The following is a 20,968-nucleotide window of genomic DNA, read 5'->3' as shown; positions in this document are numbered from 1 at the left end:
AAAGAGTGTTGTCTCTGGAAATTGTGAGCAGTAAAATAATTTAGTTCAAATTATTTTAGAAATAGCAAAGCATCTGTTGAAAGATAAAGAAAACTCTTCCAATAATTGCTAAATGAATCATTAGCCTGAGTTCATCCAGAGAGCAGTGCTGCTTCTGTGCAAAATCCCTACAAATTAGTCATCTTTTTTTTTCCTTCCCCTTTGGAGAATTATAGACCAGAATGTGTAGGGAAACATTTCTGGATTCAAGTATCTTATAAAGGTTTTCTCTATTCATAGATAAGTTTTGCTCAGTGTGTTTGGGAATTAGGTATGGTCTCAAAGTAAATAATATGCACAAATGCTCTTTAGGAAACAGATATGCAGAAGTGTTTAGTGTTTCTGTTGTATTGCTTTTTTTTTTTTTGCAAAATGTTGGATATGAGGTAAGGAAAACAGTAAATATATACAGCTCTCCTTGTTTTCCCTATCCAAGGAGAAAATAGCCATGGTAATGAAAAATACAGACCAGTGGGTAAGGTAGCTAATTTTCTATTTGGTTTTGAAATCCATAAATTGGTGCACTTATGAATGTGAAACACTCACTGCCTTCATTATCCAGTTCTAGAACACTCCTTGGAGTGATCTACCTGGTGTTTTTTTCTCCATTTATTTTTCTCCACTGAATAGACTTATTTCAGAATGATGTTCTTCAAAGTGAATTATTTTCATAATGATTCTATAATACAGCTAGAGCTGTACTGCAGTCAGAAGAAAAATCCTTTCCAAAGTATGCCGATCAAGGCTCCACTGCAGACAACAGAATCCACCCCAGTCAGTTTAAGCAGAAAGGACTTTATTGCAGGGATTTAAGGAGATTTCAGAATAGTCAAAAGGTCTATAGGGATGGGCACTAAGTAAGGTTCCTGGAGCAATTCCCAGAGCCACCCTGTAAAACCGTGGCTGCTGCCCAGCTCCTAGCTGGAGAATGCAATGCTATGGTGCACTAGTAAAAGCTGCCACACCAGCACCTCTGGACTGACTGGACCCTGGAGCCTCCACCGTGGCTGCTGCAGAATAACAAGAGCCTCTGCCACCATTCTTTCAGAAGTCTCAAAGCCCATACATTTTTATGTTCGTTCTTTCACCTTCAGGTCTGCGTGTGTGTACTTTTTCATCAGAAGCTGGGTCCAAAGGGAACATGCTAGCTACAGGGAATTCTGGGAAATGTCGCTTTTTGCCTTCTAACCTCTAATGTATAGGAAGTCGAGCTAGACGTGGTCGGAGGAGTGTTGATTGAGGCAATTGGCAGTATCAGCCACGCAGAGCAGATATTTTATTTTGAAAAGAAGGTTAAGATGGTTGCTTTCCCAAGGCATTTTAGATGTTGCAGCTTCTCTGAATGCAGATGTTCCCCTTTTGTTAATCATGGATTCACTCCTTTCCAGTCCAGTTTCTAGAACCTTTCTCCTTTCCTTTCTTTTGACTGGGTTTGAGGGAATCTTGAGCAGGTCCCCTCTCTACTTCTGTCTATCTCCATATCTATGAGTATCTCTATCTGTTTCAGGATATACAGCTTGAAAACTCTCAGATTTATGTTTCTGGGGCTATCAGAATAAAATAGAGTTTGTTGTTTTGTTTGCATATTTAATTAACAAACACACACATAGTACTTAATAAGTACTGGGCACTATTCCAAGTGTTTTCCATATTTTAATTTATTTAAGTCTTATAATTAAACCATGAAATAGACCCTCTGTTATGACAGTACTCTATTTTGTCTATCTCTTTAGAGCAAGTAATCGATATAACCAGAGGGTGGGCCTTGAGTTGGTGAAAATAATCTGCAGAGCACATCATGCACTAGAAATATTCCATGAGTTTCTGTTCTCTAACTGTGATTATAAAGGCATTCAAGGATAGGTGCCAGGTTCTCCACTTTTTGTGTCTCTTATTCCCTTTTCCCAGTAGACTGTGTTTACACTAGGTTCTTAGAAATGATTTGACCCATATGTCATTCAGTTTATTCAACAAGCTTTTATTGAGTGTCTAGTATGTGTTGGTTTCTTGGAGGATACAATGCTGAATATACATGTAGTCCCTTTTGGGGCCGGGGGAGAGGTCACAGTTTAGTGGAGAGGCAGCTCAGTAACCTACAATTAAAGTACAATGTGGTAAATTGCTATGATATGGGTAACCGTCGTACACTGAGGGAGCATAGACAAGGGACAATCTGTCTGGACTATAAATGGATGGATTAGGTAAAGCTTCCTGGGAGAGGGCTTGCCTGACCTGAGGCCTGAAAGATAGGTCATCAACCTGATGTTTGAGGGTCAGGTTTCTCCAAGTAAAGGGAGCAAAGGGTGGGAAGTTTCGGCCATATGAACGCAGCACATTTGGGTGGTCAGCACGGCCATGTTGCAGAACTGGGGAGAAAAGTCGGGCAGGATGATGAAGGCTGGGCAGGGCCAGATAGGAAGAGCTGCATGCATCTTGCTGAGAATGTTTCTCTGGTATGCTAAGGGGGGAACCTGAAGAATACTAAGTGCGAGAGTGACTTGATCAGGTGTGATCTTAAAAATGTTACTTTGGTGCTGTGAAGACGGAACAGAATGGGGGGAACAAGACCAATTGTGCAGAGAATAGTCCCCACCTTTGAAGTATGTCCAGCGCAGAGTACCGGGAGGAAAAAGATGTGCAGTAGCTCCGAGTTTTTCCTGGATAACCCAGGGTAATGGGTGTGCTGCGGCTGAGACTTCTGTGGCCTTCGTAGAATCTGCTTCATCTGTAGATGTAGACTTCAGAGCTGATAGTAAATTACCTAAAAATGCCATCCATATGTGTAACAAAACAATGTTCCTGACCTACTCTCACTAGGAGACAAGTGGTGGGTCTAGGAGAAATGGTAATCCCTTAGAAGAGGGGCCTGCAAACCAGGGCCTTTGGACCAAATTTGGCCCTCCACCTGTTTTTGTGGGTACAGTTTTTTTGGAGCACAGCTGCTCCCATTTGTTTATGTCTTACTATGACTGCCTTTGGGCTATACCATCAGAGTTGAGTAGTTGCCACAGAGACTCTATAGCTCACAAAGCTGAAAATATTTACCATCTAGCCCTTTATTAAAGTTTGCTAGCCCTTGTTTCAGTGTGATTATTTTGATAGCAATAAGCAGGATGGATTTGGAGGGATGAGTTCAGTTTTAGAGGCATTAACATTTTTTAACTTTAGACTTTGCACTTCACCAATGAATCCCTTTAGCTTTTATGATCACTTTAAACTCTAATTATATAAATGCCATTTGCAGCAACATGGATGGCCCTAGAGGTTATCATACTAAGTGAAGTAAGACAGACAAAGACAAATATCATATGATATCACTTATATGTGGAATCTAAAATATGACACAAATGAACTTATCTACAAAACAGAAACAGACTCACAGACATAAAGAACAGACTTGTGGTTGCCAGAGAGGTGGGAGGGAAGGATGGACTGGGAGTTTGGGATTGGCAGATGCAAACTATTACATATAGAATGGATAAACAACAAGGTCCTCCTGTATAGCACAGGAACTATATTTAATATCCTGTGATAAACCATAATGGGAAAGAATATGAAAAAGAATATATATATATATATATATAAAGAATAAAAGAATATATATAATAATAAATAAATATATAAATAAAATAAAATAAAAATTAAATTAAAAAAATAAAAAATAAAATATAGAAGAATATATATATATGTGTGTGTATATATATATATACACATAGACATATGTATAACTGAGTCACTGCTATACGGCAGAAATTGACATTGTAAATCAACTATACTTCAATAAAATAAATTTAAAAAAATTCTAATTATATAAAGGAGGACTTACCAGCCTGAGGTCACATAAGGGTAGGTGACAGAACTGAGACTCAAGCCTGGCTCTCCTGAACGTGAACACAGTCCAGTCTCTGCCACACACAGCACACCACTGGCTCCATCAGCCACTTCGAGAATAAGGTCACTTTCCCTGCATTGTGATAGACACAAATTCGAGGTGAGAATGGTATCTCCGGGAAACAGGCAGGTCTTCCTCTGAGGCCATCCATTACAATCACTTTCCTCTGTGTTCTTGGTGTCCTTTACTGGGAGGGATGTTAAAGCCCACGATCTCCTCATTAGTGATGTTAATTCCCTCTGTTAACTCTGTGGGAATCTCCACCCGTGCTCCCTTCAAGGCCCCAGAAGAGTGTAGAAACGAAGGTCAGATTTAACTCTATTGAGTCAATGGAAGCAGCTGAACATTCCAGTTAGGCTGCAGCTCTTCCTGAACCCTGAGGAATTGAATTTTATGATTCTAAGGTCCTGAACCCTCCTTCTGGTGGGTACTGAGCCAAGCCTGTCTGCACCCGGGAGATTTCTATCACGTTCTTTCAGTTCCTGATCGCGTTTATGGATGGTAATAAATTTGCTGGTCAGAGCAGATTTCATCATTAAGTAAACAGCCATTTTAGCCTTTGTATCGATCTTAACAAAACAATAATTCTTTCAAACAAACCGAAAGAATTATTGAATTTAAAAAATTCAGATGCAAAATCCTGCAGACTGACAGGATTAACTTTTCAGGGAGCACTTTATGTAATAAGATATATCCCCAAGCCAAATTTTACCCCCTTATTTCCAGCCATTGCTGACGTTTGCCCGCAGGATGAAATTGGAATGTTAAAACAGCAGATTCCTCAAGTGTCTGCCCAAGGAGGTAAGCAGGCTCAGAGCAGCAAGAGGCCTTGTTGAAAGAGCTGAGCTCAGAGCAGCAAGAGGCCTTGTTGAAAGAGCTGAGTTCTCTGTGATGCTAGTAAAACTCCCCGTGGGCAGAGGGTTAGTTTAGGAAGCCTTTTTTTTGGCCTTAAAAACTCAAACTTGGAATGTAAAATGGTGTAGCCACTGTGGAAAACAGTTTGCGGGTTGCTCAAAACATTACACATAGATCGTGATATGACCCAACAGTACTACTCCTAGGTATAGACCTAAAAGAATTGAAAATGCGTATTTTAACAAACACTTGTACACAGGTATTTATAGCATTAGTCACATTAGACGAAAGGGGGAAACAGCTGAAATATCCATTAATGGACGAATAGATAAACAAAATGTGGTATATCCCTGTAATGGGATGTGATTCAGCCATAACAAAGAATGGCGTACTCGTACGTGTTACAGTGTGGATCAACCTTAGCAACATTATGCTGAGTAAAAGAAGCCAAGTCACACATTGCAGGACTCCATTTATATGAAATACCCAGCGTAGCTAAATCCATAAGAGATAGAAAGCAGATTCATGATTGTCAGAGCCTGGGGGAGGAGGGTGGAATGGGGAGTGACCAATTAATGGGTACAGAGCTTCCTTTTGGGGTGATGGAAATGTTTGGAACTAGATAGAGGTGGTGGTTACACGACACTAGAAGTGTAGATGCCACTGAGTTGAATTTAATGTGATTAATTCTATGCTATGTGAATTTACCTTAAACCAACAGCAGCAAGACAAGAAATTCCCCCAAACTCAAGCTTTTTCAGAATCCCTAAGTTGTGGAGTTTCAGTTCTGTTAAATCTTGGCAAATACCCTTCTGATAATATGTGAGTTAAAGTTTCAGCTACTGGTTAAAGCAGTGATTTACTGGAAAGTAGGCAAGGTCCTGGGAGAGTCTGGTTTAAAAAACCAGTGGTGGACTTGGTGTAACTGATTTTGTCTGTGGGATGACTTTCTCAGCCTCCCTTGGGGTGTCTTGGTAGGTGCCTTGGGGTTTTACTTGGTACCGGGTGCTTTAACAACATTTGAGTCCAGTGGCCTGGCCGTATTAGCCATGGGATTATCTTCAGCCAATGTTAATTCAACATGGTCTGAGGAATGCAGGAAGAAAGCAGAGAAGGAGCGTTTTGGCCATTCTCCTGTGATAACACTGCAGGACTCCAGCTAAGAGGGCAGAAGTGAGGGTGCTGTCATCTGGTGAGCTTCAGGGCTGATGGGAATTCATGGCTAGAATAAGGAAAAATTTAGTCAGTGGTGAGTTGGCAACATAAGATCTTCATTTGCCAGGAGTTTTTTCTTTTAACTTTCTGCCCTTGAAGTATTAGATGATTTTGAAAGAGATTTGAACCGCCAGATATGAGTACACATGTTAAAAAGAAAAAAAAAAAAAAGGTCACTTGGCAACATTAGGAAATCATTTAAAATTCAAAATACTAAAAAGTAAACCTTTAGCATGCCCATCTTCGTAACAGCATTATTCACAACAGCCAAGAAGTGGAAGCAACCCAAATGTCCATTGACAGATGAATGGATAAATAAAATGTGGGGTATCCATACAGTGGTGGAGTATTATTCAGCCTTAAAAAGGAGGGGAATTCTGCAGTATGCAGTATGAGGACGTTGTGTCAGGTGGAACAAGCCAGACACAAAAGGACAAATGCCGTATGGTTCCACTTACATGAGGTACCCAGAGTAGTCAAATCCATAGAGACAGAAGTAGAATGGTGGTTGTCAGGGGCGGGGGTGAGGTATGAACAGGGAGTTACTGTCTAATGGGTACAGAATTTCAGTTTTACAAAACAAAGAGCTCTGGAGGTGGATGGAGGTGATGGTTGTATAACAGCGTGAATGTACTTAATGCCACTAAGCTGCACACTTAAAAATGGTTAAGATGGTAAATTGTATGTTACATATATTTTACTGCATGAGGCACAGACTCTGCAGCCTGAGGACCTGGGGCTTTAAAGTCGAGCTCTGTCATATATTAGCTGTGGGACCTTGGATGTGATGTTTAACCTTTCTGAGGATAGTTTTCTTTTTCTTATCTTGCTATAGGCAGAATCATAGCACATAGTCAGTCTGTATGCTGTAGTTTCTTCCCAATCTGGGGAAGAGGCTGGATGACTGGGGAACTTGCTGGAACAGAACAGGCTGACAGTGTGGATGTGGAACTTGGAGGCCTGGGTTGGTGACATGGGAGTGTGAGGGGGCGAAATCTCTCCCCACTACCCCCCGAGTGATGGGCACTCAGTCAGGACGCTGTCTGTAGGCAGGTGACTAAGCTGTTCTCTTAGTATTTCTTTCCTTTACTATTTTTTCCTTTAGGAAAAAAATAACTTTTTCTCCACCCTTTGAAAGCAGTCTGCCCTTCATCTTACATACAGGAAGGCTCAGGGCCAGATAGTGAAGTGACTTGTCGAAGTTTACACAGGGGGAGAAATGTGATGAGAACTTAGGTCACCTGATTTCACTTCCCCACCATTTTAAAGGCCTGCTGATTGTTGGGTAATCATGATAGAAATTTGTGGTTAAGTCAAGGTTTTTGCTCTCAGGAACTTACTATTTTTTCCCTCTAGAGAGAAAATACATGAAATAGCTAGAGTGAAAAGTGCTATACTAGATATGCTATAGTAAAATGTGCTGTCGTAAAAGTGCTAGAATTGAGTTGTGAATTGACAGAGAAAGGGTTGCAGCGAGGGCCACGTGGAAGGGCGGAGAAGGCTTCACACTGGAGCTGACATGTCTGTGGATATGGGGCATTAAGGAGGCATCCCCGGGGTTGGAAACAATTTGGTCGGATAGTGGGGTGTGTGTATGTGTCTGGGAGTGGTGGGGGAATCCAGGTAGAGCGTCAGCACAAGTAGAAACATCTTGGAAAAGGGCTTCCTCTTTGGTATCAGACAGGACTGGGTTTGAAACCCAGCTCTGCCGCCCCTAGTTTTGCCTGCTCTGACCTCCAGTTAACTCATCTGTAACATGGATTAAAAAAAAGGAAAGGTCTCAGTTGTATCTCTAGTATATGTAGATGAATGACACCACTGGTACCTGTCTTGCTTTGCAGTGGTTTTTAGAGTCCGGGGTGTTAGAGTTGGTACCGTGACCTCCTCCAGGGTGAGGAATTCTACATTTCTTCCCCGCCACCCGTACCTAGTGTAGAGCTCTGCTCTCTATGGGAAAAGAGGCCCAGATCCTTTTCCTTGTTAAGAGTAGGAGAAATAATGTTTCACCAGGAAGTTAGAGTCACTATTTAAGAGACCCAGAATCATCATGTCCTTAGAGTTCTCTGTTCTTGCCTCATTGCACACTGAAAACCTCAGAATGAATAACCATGCTTAACTCACTCAGTTTATTACAGGATGATGGTCGCTCTGTTTGTGAATATTAGGTGGTCAGCTTTAGTGTGTCCCTGCCTGGGAATGGCGTGGGGTGGTGTGAGCTGTTAAGGATTCTCTGGGCTTGTGAACAATGTAGGGAATCATGATTGATGATGTCAATCTCTACTACTTGAAATGTGGTCCCCAGGCCAGCAGGATGGCATCCCCTGAGAGCTTTGATGAAAGACAGAATCCCAGGCCCTATCCCAGACTTCTTGGATCAGAATCTGCATTTTAACAAAATCTGTAGGTGATTTGTGTGTCCACTGAGGTTTGAGAAGCGCTGATGTAGAAGGTTGTTTGTGAATCTTGGAGTTCAGGCTCCCCTTTCTCCACGGGGGAGCCTTCCTGGTTCTGTCCAGCTAGAATTTATCCCCGCTTTATATTTGACTTCCTTACAGAACCAAAGAAGAGGCTTCTAATTGACTAAGAATTACAGGATCGAGAAAGGAAATGGGGAGGGAACAGAACATGAAAAAGTTGTTCTTGATTTGAGACTTTAAGATTTTCCTTGAAATGAGTGAGCTCAGGGTCTATAAGGCTTTTGCTTATGGAATCAGGCAGGTCAACATTTTTCTTCCCCAAATCAGTAACTGCTACTTATTGGCCATCTTCTATTCATTAATTCAGCTTTTCTGTCTGGTTATTTCCTTTAGGTAAATATTTTAAATGGAGAAGAATAGACATAAGAAAAATGTTTTTATTTCCTTTAAATGGCTCTTTTCTGAAATAATTAGTGATGGAGAGACTGTGTAGTTTTGATGAGATTTTTTTAAAAAATTTATTTATTTAATTTATTTATATTTGGCTGCGTTGGGTCTTCACTGCTGCGCGCAGGCTTTCTCTAGTTGTGGCGAGCGGGGACTCCGCTTCGTTGAGGTACGTGGGCTTCTCATTGCGGTGGCTTCTCTTGTTGCAGAGCACAGGCTCTAGGCGCATGGGATTCAGTAGTTGTGGCACACGGGCTCAGTAGTTGTGGATCATGGGATCTAGAGTGCAGGCTCAGTAGTTGGGGGGCACGGGCTTAGTTGCTCTGCGGCATGTGGGATCTTCCCGGACCAGGGCTGGAACCTGTGTCCCCTGCATTGGCAGGTGGATTCTTAACCACTGCACCACCAGGGAAGCCCTGTTGATGGGGTTTTACCAGCACAGGGTTTTCAGTAGTTCTGGGCCTTAGGATGAAGCATAAAGGTTTTTTGTTTTCTTGAATGTTATGAGATATTATTTCATTTTTGCCCCCTAGAAATTAAACTTGGAAAAGTTTTGAAACATAGGTATAAGTCTGAGGTAATGAATTCTAATGTAATTCTGAATGTTCAAAAACATTATTTCTATTTAAAAAGCTAAAATGTTGGGATTTTATTTTGAGGGGGGTAAAAAAATTCAATCTTGGTTTTTAGTGTCTGCGTCCATGTTACAAAGTGGCATTTTACTAGCATGGCCTCATCACATGACCTTTGCACCTTTAATCAGTTGATTGACTCTCCACTAATCTGACATTTTTAAGATGGGGAAGTGAGCTCTGGAACAGGGATAAAGCCCGGTTAACGATTTGAGTTCTCTGCTCTGCTGCTGCCTGGGTGTGCAGTGTGGGCACGTCCTGGGCTCTGATGTAGTCAGTCTTTGAATGGAAGGAATTGGACTAGATCTATGATTTTCATGGGATGGGGGCTCTATGAGCAGGTTGTGTGGGTATCAGGATCTTGGTTGTGGGGAAAACGTGTTGTTTGAGAAGCATAGTACTGCTGTCTTTCTTCCTTTGGAAAATAGAAAAACTTTTTTTTTTTTTTAACAAGGGGCAACATGTAAAGCGTGATACAGTCTTAGCTGGTTTACATAGGATGGAAGGCGCATGGGACTAGCAGTTAGTGGCAAGTAACAATTTTTAGTGAGTACTGTGTGCCGGGTACTGTTTTAAAAATTTTGATATGCATGTATTTTCAGTTAAACCTCACAAATTCCTAGAAAATCAGTCCTGTTATCATATGAGCAGACAGCGGAAAGGTGAAGTGTCTCACTCAGGGTCATCACAGCCAGTGTGTAGATAGATCTGGGATCCAAACCCAAGATGAATCCGCAGCCTTAGCTGCTACATTTGCTACCTCTACGTCCATAGTCTGATATGAATCAAGATCACTTCAATCTATATTTTACCTTCTGAAAAAAAGAGTTTTGTAATATGTGTAACTTGTATGAAACTGCCCCTCAATCCTCAGGTGCAAAAAAAAAATAAGAAAAAAATAGAAAAAAAAATCCTATTTTCCTTTAAACCCAATTAAAAATTTGACTCAAAGTTTCACTTGTAGAGACTGATGAGATGTTCAGTATCGATAGATCAGTAGTCAGTGGGGGATTCCTTCGTCACCCACACGATTTGGCTAGAAAATTCTGAGGGCCTCAAATCTGCACTCCATCCTGGTGGTGCCGAGATGCTCACGGGCCAAGCCCACATTATCCGTTTGAGAGTGGCCAATCACTGTGCTTATTCCCTCCATGCTCAGCTTGGCTGCCATGATCTCCCCGGAGCTCCTGAGGCCGAGGCTTTTAGGTGTGAGCCCCCACGTGTCCACGGGTCCAATCTTGCCAGAGGTTTTTCACCTGCCCCTGTCAGGGAGCCATATAGACACAGAGCGTGGTACAGACACAGACAAAGGGCACTGATGGACATAGCTTCCCAAGGTGAAGGGAAGTATATCTTCCCTTCTTTCCTTGTAATCTTATAGGGAATTAATTAATTTCTCTATCAAATTATCCTCCTGCCTGTAAGTGACAGCAAGATTTAACATGACTGACCTTACACAATTTTATTAGAGTCCAGCGTACATTTCTCTTGCTGGTGAAAGCATCTAGGTGATGAAACTGAGATAACCTAAGTTGTTATTTGTACTATCTATGTGACGCTGGGTAAATGAACTGAATTCTTTAAGTCTCTGTGTCATATTTTATAACGTGGGGTCAATAATAGTTTCTGTCCCATAGAGGGTCCAGAGGTTGGGGGATCAGCTTTAACAAAGACACTCAGTGGGGGAATGGCAATGAAACCAGCTAAGCTGGAGGGGAGGGTATAAGTAGGTGTGGTGTGTGGTGGGGTAGATGCTGGAAATGTTGTGTAAATGCCGTTGTATAGCATTTGGACTCACACTGGCCGCCTTCTTGCAGTTGTTTTATTAACTGAAGTTTGTGTTCTGCCTCAAACACGTACCAAGATCCCTCTGATAAACTGCTGTTTTGGCCGATTTAGGACCCAACTGACTTTGAGTGGAGCTTCTGGATGGAGTGGGGCAAGCAGCGGCTGGTGTGGCTTCTCCTTGGCCACATGGGTGTGTCTCAAGTAGCCAACCTGCTTGCAAGGAAGGTACGGTTATGTGCATCATTTCCATTTAAGCTTCTTTCTCCTTTGCTTTTTGTGAAGAAAGACCTGAGCTAGCAAATCAGGAGACATGGATACTAGCCTTGGAAGACTGGAAAAGATGAGGAAGAATTGTTACTGGTCAATAGGATAAATTATCAGATAAAAAGATAAAAATGAAAGATAAAGATAAGATAAATTGTTAATGATGTTGATAAGATAAAAATTCCATACATGCTTATCCTGTGCTTACTTCCTCCAAGTCGTTTTTCAAACCAATGAATATGAAGGTTTTAGACTAAAACTAACTTCAGATGGTATTCTTTAAGACCATTCTTAATCAAATGATCCTATAAAAACCACCTGTTGAGAATCTCTGTGATTTCAGTTCAGAAGAAAGAGAATGATTTCATTAAGGAGTGGGAATGATTTTCATGTCAAGTAATTTACGCTACAGTAGCTGTTGTAGATCAGAATTCTAGTATTTTGCTCTTTCCTTGTCCTGGTTTCGAGAACAAGAGATTCTTCCAAGCAGATGTTTGAAAAGTGCTTTTGCAAGAGGTGGGATTGAGAACCTCTTTATGTTGTAGCTAACACGGGGCCTGAGGTAGTGCCAGGAGGATCTTTCTCTAGTGTAGGGGCCAGGCTTTGTCCAGCATCCTCTCGTATATGCATCTTGCCTCTGTGGTTTCCTAATCTGAAAAAAAATGAGTCTGTGCTTGGAATTCTACCCAGTAAACACAAAACACAGCCAAAAATGGACTTGGAAGTCAACCCAGGAGAAATGTTTGATTCTTAGAGGTTCACGGAGGTGAAGAAACTGAAGGGACAGAAGAAGCAGGATTCTCTGGGCTCAAGAGACCCAGACGTGAACTGAGAAAACAGTGCCATGTGCTTAGAGATGTCACCGGACTTGGGCTATTTTTCAGCTCTTTCCTGAAAATTGGTACTTGCTGGGCCTGCTTCTCATCTTGGAATACAGAAAATCCCAGTAGCACACCAACTTTCTTGGTTTTAAATATGATAATGATTACTTTTTTGTACTCAAGTGGTTTCCATCTTCTAAAGTAGCAACAAATTAAAAATTTTAGATGCTGTCAGATCTGAATATATTTAAAAGTTTCATACAACTTTCTTTTTTTTAGTTTTATTGAGATGTAATTGACATATGGCACTGTATAAGTAAGGTATACAGCATAATGACTTAAAATACACATATTGTGAAATGATTACCACAATAAGCTTAGTTAATATCTATTGTCTAATAATGATACAAAGAAAAAATGAGAAAAAAGAAAAGAATGTGTTTTCCTTGTCATGAGAACTTTTAGGATCTATTCTATTCTCTTAGCGGCTTTCAAATATACCATACAGCAGTGTTAACCGTAGTCATCATGTTGTACATTATATTCTTAGTACTTATTTTTCTTAACTGGAAGTTTGTACCTTTTGATCACCTTCATTCAATTTTATATAACCTTCTGAGCAAACCTAATAATAAGTAATCCATTTTTTTTTGTATTCCTAAACTAGTTATGAACATATCCACCTCAGCCTTCATTAATGTGTTTCTTTTCGTCCACAAATTTGTTTGGTATTTGCTAAGGCATCAATGTTTCTAGAAATTTAACATTTTTGTTTCTAACACAAAGTTTTTCTGCCCCTAGGTAAATGACTTACTGCCCCTAGGTCTTAGTTTTCCCATCTGTAAAACAAATAGCTTAATACTTGTCTTTTCTATCTCTGTGGGGGGGAAGATGAACTATTTTGAGGAGTATGTGAAATTCAGCCCGTCTCACTACTGCTGCTGTGGGAAAGGGTCAGCTGTCGTGGAGTGGAAGAGTGCTGGATGATGGATTAGGTCCTGGGCTTTCTCATTTGTTAGCTTTCTGACCTTAGAAAGGCTTTTCACCACTGAATCTTAATTTATCATTTTCTGTAAAGTAAGGTTGATGAGATAGTATTATTCTTTTTTTTTTCCTTGCGTTATGCGGGCCTCTCACTGTTGTGGCCTCTCCCATTTGCGGAGCACAGGCTCCGGACGCGCAGGCTCAGTGGCCATGGCTCACGGGCCCAGCCGCTCCGCGGCATGTGGGATCTTCCCGAAACGGGGCACGAACCCGCGTCTCCTGCATCGGCAGGCGGACTCTCAAGCACTGCGCCACCAGGGAAGCCCGATAGTATTATTCTTTTTCTTTTCCTCCTTTTAAAACATGGTGGGCTTCTCACTATTCACAATAGCCAAAACATGGAAGCAACCTAAATGTCCATCGACAGATGAATGGATAAAGAAGATGTGGCACATATATACTGTGGAATACTACGCAGTCATAAAAAATGAAATAATGTCATTTGCAGCAACATGGATGGACCTAGAGATTATCATACTAAGTGAAGTAGATCAGAAAGACAAATACCATATGCTGTCACTTATATGTGGACTCTAAAATATGACACGAATGAACTTATCTATGAAACGGAAACAGACTTACAGACATAGAGAACAGACTTGTGGTTGCCAAGGGGGAGAGGGGTGGGGGAGGGATGGATTGGGAGTTTGGGATTAGCAGATGCAAAGTATTATATATAGAATGGATAAACAACAAAGTCCTAACTATATTCAGTATCCTGTGATAAACCATAATGGAAAAGAGTATGAAAAAGAATGTATATATATGTATAACTGACTCACTTTGCTGTACAGCAGCAATTAACACAACATTGTAAGTCAACTATACTTCAATAAAATACATTTAAAAAAAATGGTGGGCTTCATTTGTTAGAAATTTCATTAAAAAGTAAGGATGAAACATGGAAAAGGTAGGACAAAGAGGAAGCACCAAAGAAATGGCAGAAATAAATGCAAATATATCAATAGTCACAATCAGTGTGAATGGACCCAATCCACCCCCCCAACCCCCCAGAAAAGGATTCTCAGACTGGATAAAAGTAAAACAGAAAAAAAGGAAAATAAACAAAGAAATAGAACAGCATCCACAGGGGTGCTTCCTAGCAAGATATACTTAAAATGGAAGGACACAAGAACACAGAGTGTTTGAAAGTGAAAGGATGGAAAAAGGTGTTCCAGTAAATATAAGACTCATCTTTGTCCCGTCCACCTAGATACTAGTGCAGTTTCATGAACAGTTGGCAAAGAACATTATTTGTGACAAAGAGGGTTCTTGTTTAATGATAAAAAGTTCATTTCATTAGGAAGATATTATAATTCTAAGTTTATTTTCCTTCCAAATATAGAAAGCAAAAGTTGATCAATACCATAAAGATAAATAGATATATCTGTGATTTTAGGGAGAGATTTTAACATAATTTTATCACTAATTGATATATCAGAAGAAAACAAATAATACAATTAATAAGCTTGATATAAGAAACGTAAATGGGGACTTCCCTGGCGGTCCAGTGGCTGGGACTCCACGCTCCCAATGCGGGGGAACTGGGTTCGATCCCTGGTCGGGGAACTAGATCCCACATGCCACAGCTAAGACCTGGCACAGCCAAATAAATAAATAAATAAAAAGGCAGTTTATAAGCAGGCTATGAAGGATCTTAAATACTATAGTTTGGGAAGCAGGAATCCACTGAAGGTTTAAAAAAAATAAAAGAAATGTAAATGATTACATCTAACAACTGGAGAATTCACATCCTCTTAAAGAACACATAGAATATTTATAAAAACTGACCACATCTTAACCATAAAGTAATTTTCAATGAATTTCAAAGGCTGTGTTTTAAATAGGTTACCTTCTCTAATCCCAGTGTAATTAAGTTGGAAACCAGTACACAATGACCTGAAAACTGTAATTCATTTAGAAATTAAAAAAGAAAGCAAACTTTAAAATAACAATAGGTAAAAAAAGAGATCATACTGGAAATTAGAAATTAATGAAAAATACATTACATATCAATACTTGTAGGGTGCTACTTGGATAATTTTAAGTTTATGTAAGTGCATAACTTTACATGCTCCTATTAAAACAGAAGAAAAGCTGAAAATTAATGAGCTAAGCATACAACTTAAGAAATTAGGAAAGAACAGAAAAAAGAAACAAAGAAGGAAAGAACAAAAATAAGAGTAGGGCTTCCCTGGTGGCGCAGTGCTTGGGGGTCCGCCTGCCGATGCAGGGGGCGCGGGTTCGTGCCCCGTTTCGGGAGGATCCCGCGTGCCGCGGAGCGGCTGGGCCCGTGAGCCATGGCCGCTGGGCCTGCGCGTCCGGAGCCTGTGCTCCGCAAATGGGAGAGGCCACAACAGTGAGAGGCCCGCATAACGCAAGGAAAAAAAAAAAAAAAATAAGAGTAGACATTAATGAAACAATCAGTGGCATGATTGGTCAAAAAAAATGCACAAATAAGCAATATTAGGTGTGGAAAAGAGGATAAAAAATATAGTAAGGATATTTTGCACAACTTTATGACAATAATTTTGAAAACTTTGGCAAAGCAGACACATTTCTAGAAAATGTGTCTTACCACAACTGACTCATGAAGAAATAGAAAGACTGAATAGTGCTATAACCATGAAAAGAAGTTGAATAAGTAGTTAAAAATCTATTTGTAAAGAAAACAACAGTCTAACACACCACTTCTTCCAAACATTCAAGGCACAAATTATTTAAATCTTTTCCAGGCTTTTTCAGAAAATAGAAAAAGAGGGAACATTCATTTTATGAAGAAGAGAGCATAAAATTGATACCAAAATCAGAGTATGCGCCCTACCAGATACTATGACTTAATAAAGATATAATAATTAGGACATTGTTGTATTGGCACCAGGACAGATAAATAGACCAATGTAACAGAATAGAGTTTAGAAAATACTTGTACGTAGATGGAAAGTTGATTTTGACAGATGTGGCATTTCAGATATGCATGGAAAAGATAAACTTCAATAAACAGTGCTGACACAATTGTTGAGTCATATTAAAAAGAAATAAATACTTACCTCATACTATTCATAATCATTTTCAAGGTGAATTAAGTCCTTAAAATAGGACTTCCGTGGTGGCGCAGTGGTTAAGAATCCGCCTGCCAGTGCAGGGGACACAGGTTCGATCCCTGGTCCAAGAAGATCCCACATGCCGCAGAGCAGCGAAGCCCGAGAGCCACAACTACTGAGCTTTTGTGCCACAACTACTGAAGCCCACACGCCTAGAGCCCATGCTTTGTAACAAGAGAAGCCCACGCACCACAGCGAAGAGTAGCCCCCACTCGCCACAACTAGAGAAAGCCCGCGCACAGCAACGAAGACCCAATGCAGCCAGAAAAAAAAAAGGACTTAAAAAAAAAAAAAGAGTATGAAACTTTTAGAAAGCATGATGTAGGAGGAGAATACTTCTTGACGGTAGGGTAGAGAAAGATTTCTTAATTAAGACACAAAAAGTATAACTTGTAGAGGAAAATTTTGATAAGTTTAACCACATTAAAACCAAGAACTTATCAATGTATAATAATCAATGTACATCTTTGTATGTATCCAGAAACACAATGAAGAAAGTGAAAAGGCAAGTCACTAATTGAGAAGTTACTTGCAACCTGACAGAGGTTTGGCATTGGAATATATAAAGAAATTTCAAAAGGAAAAAACAAATCACCCAATAGAAAAAGGGCTTAATATGGGAAAAGGAATTTGCGGAAGAGGAAACACAAATGACCAATAAACTTATGAAAATGTGTTCAACTTCATTAGTAGTCAAGCAAATGTACCTTAAAACTACAAGATACCATTTCATACTTTCAGTTTGGCAAAGATAAAACAAAACAAAAATCCCCTGATGATATCAAGTACTGGCCACCTGAACTCATACAGAGAGGTTGTGAGTATGTGTTGGTATGGCTTCTTTGTATTACATTACCTAGTGAAGTCAAAGAGGTGCAAAGTCCACAGCTACCAGTGCTAACTCGGACATGTTCCCTGCAGAAGCTCTTCTCTGCCAATGAGGGGACATGAGCCAGGACGTTCATTGCAGCAATGGGATTGTAGTATCAAAGAGCCAGAAGCAATCCAAATATTCGTTATGGGGAAATGGATGAATTGTAGTGAATTTATTCCATGGAAAGGAATGAATTGTAATTGTCAACGTGGCTGAATTTCTGGATCACGACACTGAGCTAATAAGGCAGGTTGCAGAGGAATCTATCAGATATGATCCTATGCACACAGAGCTGTACAGACTACATTGATACATTCACGTGTATGATCAGAAAGATGAGATAGCCATGAAAATAAGTTCAGGATAGTGGTCAAAACTGGTTGGGGAGATAGAATCAGAGGGGAGAGCGATTCCCCCGGTGGCACAGAGATTAAGAATCTGCCTGTCAATGCAGGGGACATGGGTTCAATCCCTGGTCCAGGAAGATCCCACATGCCATGGGGCATCTAAGCCTGTGCACCACAACTACTGAAGCCTGCACGTTCTAGGGCCTGTGTGCTGCAACTACTGAGCCCACGTGCTGCGGCTACTGAAGCCCGTGTACCTAGAGCCTGTGCTTCGCAGTAAGAGAAGCCACCGCAATGAGAAGCCCGCGCGCCGCAACGAAGAGTAGCCCCCGCTCACCGCAACTAGAGAAAGCCTGCGCACAGCAACGAAGACCCAATGCAGCCAAAAAAAAAAAAAAAGCTGAAAAAAGAATCAGAGGAGAGATAACCAGGGCCCTTTTTTAGTTTGTTTGGTTTTGCTTTGATTATTTATTTATTTATTTTTAATTGAGGTATAATTGACATTTTAAAAATTGAGATGTATTTGACATATGCTCAGGGGCCCTTTAAAGCACTGATAGCTTTATCTTTCTTAAGCTGGTGCTAGGTATGCAGTTGTTATTTCATTATTCTTTATACCTTATAAACTTGATAAATATTCCTTTCCCTGTGTTTGACATGTGATATATTTTTAACTGAACGTGTGGAAGAATGGTGTGGCAGGGAGAAGGAAGGATGAGGCTGCCCTGGGCACACTGGGTTTTCATCCCCTACCTTCCTCACCGTTCTGCCATGTGCATCAGGCCCAACATGGCCCCATCTGACTGGTCTCCTTTGCTTCCCACTCTTTGTCTTGCTACCTCTTGTTTGCTTCCTGTAGATCAGTGTTTCTCTAGCTTTTTTTTTTTTTTTTCCATTATTTCTCCCCCAGGAGCATTTTTAGCTATTTTTCCCCAACTATCACTTCCTCTTTATGACATTTTAATACCATAGATGTACTGTCTGTTTATATACTGTGTACCTGCCTGTGCTTTATGCATAGAGGAAGGTTTTCTTGTCTGCAAGAACCAATTCCCCCCTTCCCTTGGAGTAGATATAGCCCCAGGAGACAGTGCAAGATGTAGATTCACCCTCTGCTCGTGGACGGATATTCCTCCCTCTTTCCAAATTTCCTCCGTTTTTAGCTCCTATTTTGCACCTACCACCATCAGAAACCTACCTAGGTTAGGATATAGATGTTCCTGTGGTTAATTTGCTTGTAACTTTGAGTTAAGTCTCTTCCTGGTTAGGAGTCCACATTCAGGGTGGCTAAGAGCTCCTGGCTGAAACCCGGCTTTGTCACTTTTTAGTGATGCAGTCTTAAGCCAGTTAATTAATATCTTGAAGGCTTTCTCATTTGTACAACAGGGACGGTACCGCTTGCTTCCTGTGGTAGTGGTGAGAGTCCGATGGTTTTCAAGGTTGTGCTGGCATACGCTGACAGCCAAGTAAGAGGTGGCTGCTGCTGGGGTCCGCTGGCCTTTGCTGTGTGCCGCGACTGCGGTCTGTGTGTGCTCCTGGGAGCCGTTCCCTCTGTGGTGCTCAAAAAGGAGGTGACTGTCAGAACTTCTGAAACCCCAGAGGGCAGAGGCTGTCTGTCCAGCCATACCTACCTTCCTCTCCTGCATGTCCTTCTCTGACCCTGTTTCAAGCTTGAGCTGGGCTGTGGGAGAAAGGATGGGGAGACACAGTCCCTCCCCCAGGAGCTGAGTGAGAAGTGACGGAGGAAACCAAATTCTGATCAGGATCCTGGGAGGAGCGGGTCACATCTGCCTGGGGGTGTCAGGGAAGGCCCCTGAGGAGGTAGCTTGTGAGCTGTGCCTTGAAGGGAGTGGAATCATCTGCTTATTTCAGCTTCCTGCATCTCATTACCAGGCATGAGTGGATAGGTGGACTTGTCTTTTTATCTGCAGAGCACATCTTATCCAAACTCAGTAGGAGGTTTTGTTTGCATTTTTCTTGGAATGTGGCAGAGTTTGCACTGAGCCGTGTGTGTGTGTGTGTGTGTGTGTGTGTGCGCACGCGTGTGTGTGGTCTCCCATCTCTTTGTGACCACAGGTTTGATTTGTGCAGCAGCTGGTGGGCAGGGTTCTGGTCGGGCTGGGGCACAGTGTGCTCTTTGTCTGAGTCCGCTTGGTCCTTATGTAAGTATGAACCACAACTTTGGCCCCATTAGTTCCATGCTTTCACCACCTGGACTGAGTGTTCCAGATGGCCTTAATTTGGGTGGATGCTTTTGGTACTTATTCAGGGTGGAAGATTTGGGTTAAAGTTGTCTTTTGTTTCCCCATTCTGGGGGGCATCATGAACTGTGGACGATGCTGTGCAGAGGATTAGGCATTATCACTTCTTGCGGTTACAACCCTTGAACCCTGAAGGATGCTTCCCGCCTTCATCTACTGTCTAGTCCCGTCTCTGCCTTTGTGGCCCTACCTCCTCCCAGAGAGAGGCAAAGAAGAGTTTATTTTCAAAAGTGGGATTTTTTTTTCTTCCTTTTTTTTTGCCATGACAAGTAATAGAACTTTCCACTGAGCTCCTCGGCCAAGGTTAAACGCCTTTTCTCTGGGTAGGGCTCTCTCTGGGATTTGGCAAGACTACATCGCGGGCAGTGCCCTTGGGAGGGAGGGGAGGCTGAGTAACGGCTCTGAGCTTTGGCTAGGGGTTTGTTATGATTGGAACGTATGTGGGGTGGGTCAGACAGTGGCCTCCTTTCTTGAACACCCTCACCACCTGAGACATTGCGTTCCCTGCCCTCAGAACCAAAAATACCCCTGTGCAAACTTTTTGAGAAGGCTGGCTGCGTGGGGAGCCGAGGCTGGGTGCTGTTGCTGACCACAGGGTGCGTTCTCACCTGACCTCTGACTGGCAGCACCTGCATTATTAGCACTGGGCCCCGGCTGGCTGAGCTCATTGGCCGCAGGCTGAAAAGCGTGGTCCCATGGCGCTGGCTGAGACAAGTAAACTAACCTCTGGAAGGCCGTGGTGAACAACTGCTCCCTTCCAGCATATTATCGAAACCACACACCTAATAGGAATCTCATGCATTAATAGTTTTCCTGGAATCAGACTCTTCCACCTCCATCACTGCATCTCTAAGGAGGGGTGAAATTGGCTTTGTCTGGGCCCACGGGGCTTTGCTCCCAGGAAAAGGAGGCTAGAAGGCCGTTGTATGGACTCTGTGATGGTTTTGGTTATTTTCCCTTTGTTTGTG

At 41.6% G+C, this 20,968-nt stretch overlaps 1 protein-coding gene across 1 annotated transcript in view; it reads left to right on the top strand.

Moving 5' to 3' along the window:
- Positions 1–20,968, top strand: part of HHAT (hedgehog acyltransferase) — a gene marked incomplete at its 3' end in the record, with an annotated part of 151,745 nt that overhangs the window by 52,487 nt on the left and 78,290 nt on the right. Inside the window, exon 3 of the mRNA XM_007446360.1 lies at positions 11,397–11,510. Coding sequence (XP_007446422.1) covers positions 11,427–11,510 — 84 coding nt within the window. The remainder of the gene's footprint in view (positions 1–11,396; positions 11,511–20,968) is intronic.

Source organism: Lipotes vexillifer, unplaced genomic scaffold, assembly GCF_000442215.2.
Source record: "Lipotes vexillifer unplaced genomic scaffold, Lipotes_vexillifer_v1.1 scaffold1707, whole genome shotgun sequence".
In the NCBI taxonomy this organism is placed as follows: Eukaryota; Metazoa; Chordata; class Mammalia; order Artiodactyla; family Lipotidae; genus Lipotes; species Lipotes vexillifer.
Note: the sequence above shows the minus strand (reverse complement) of the source record. Positions and strands in the feature narration are given on the sequence as shown.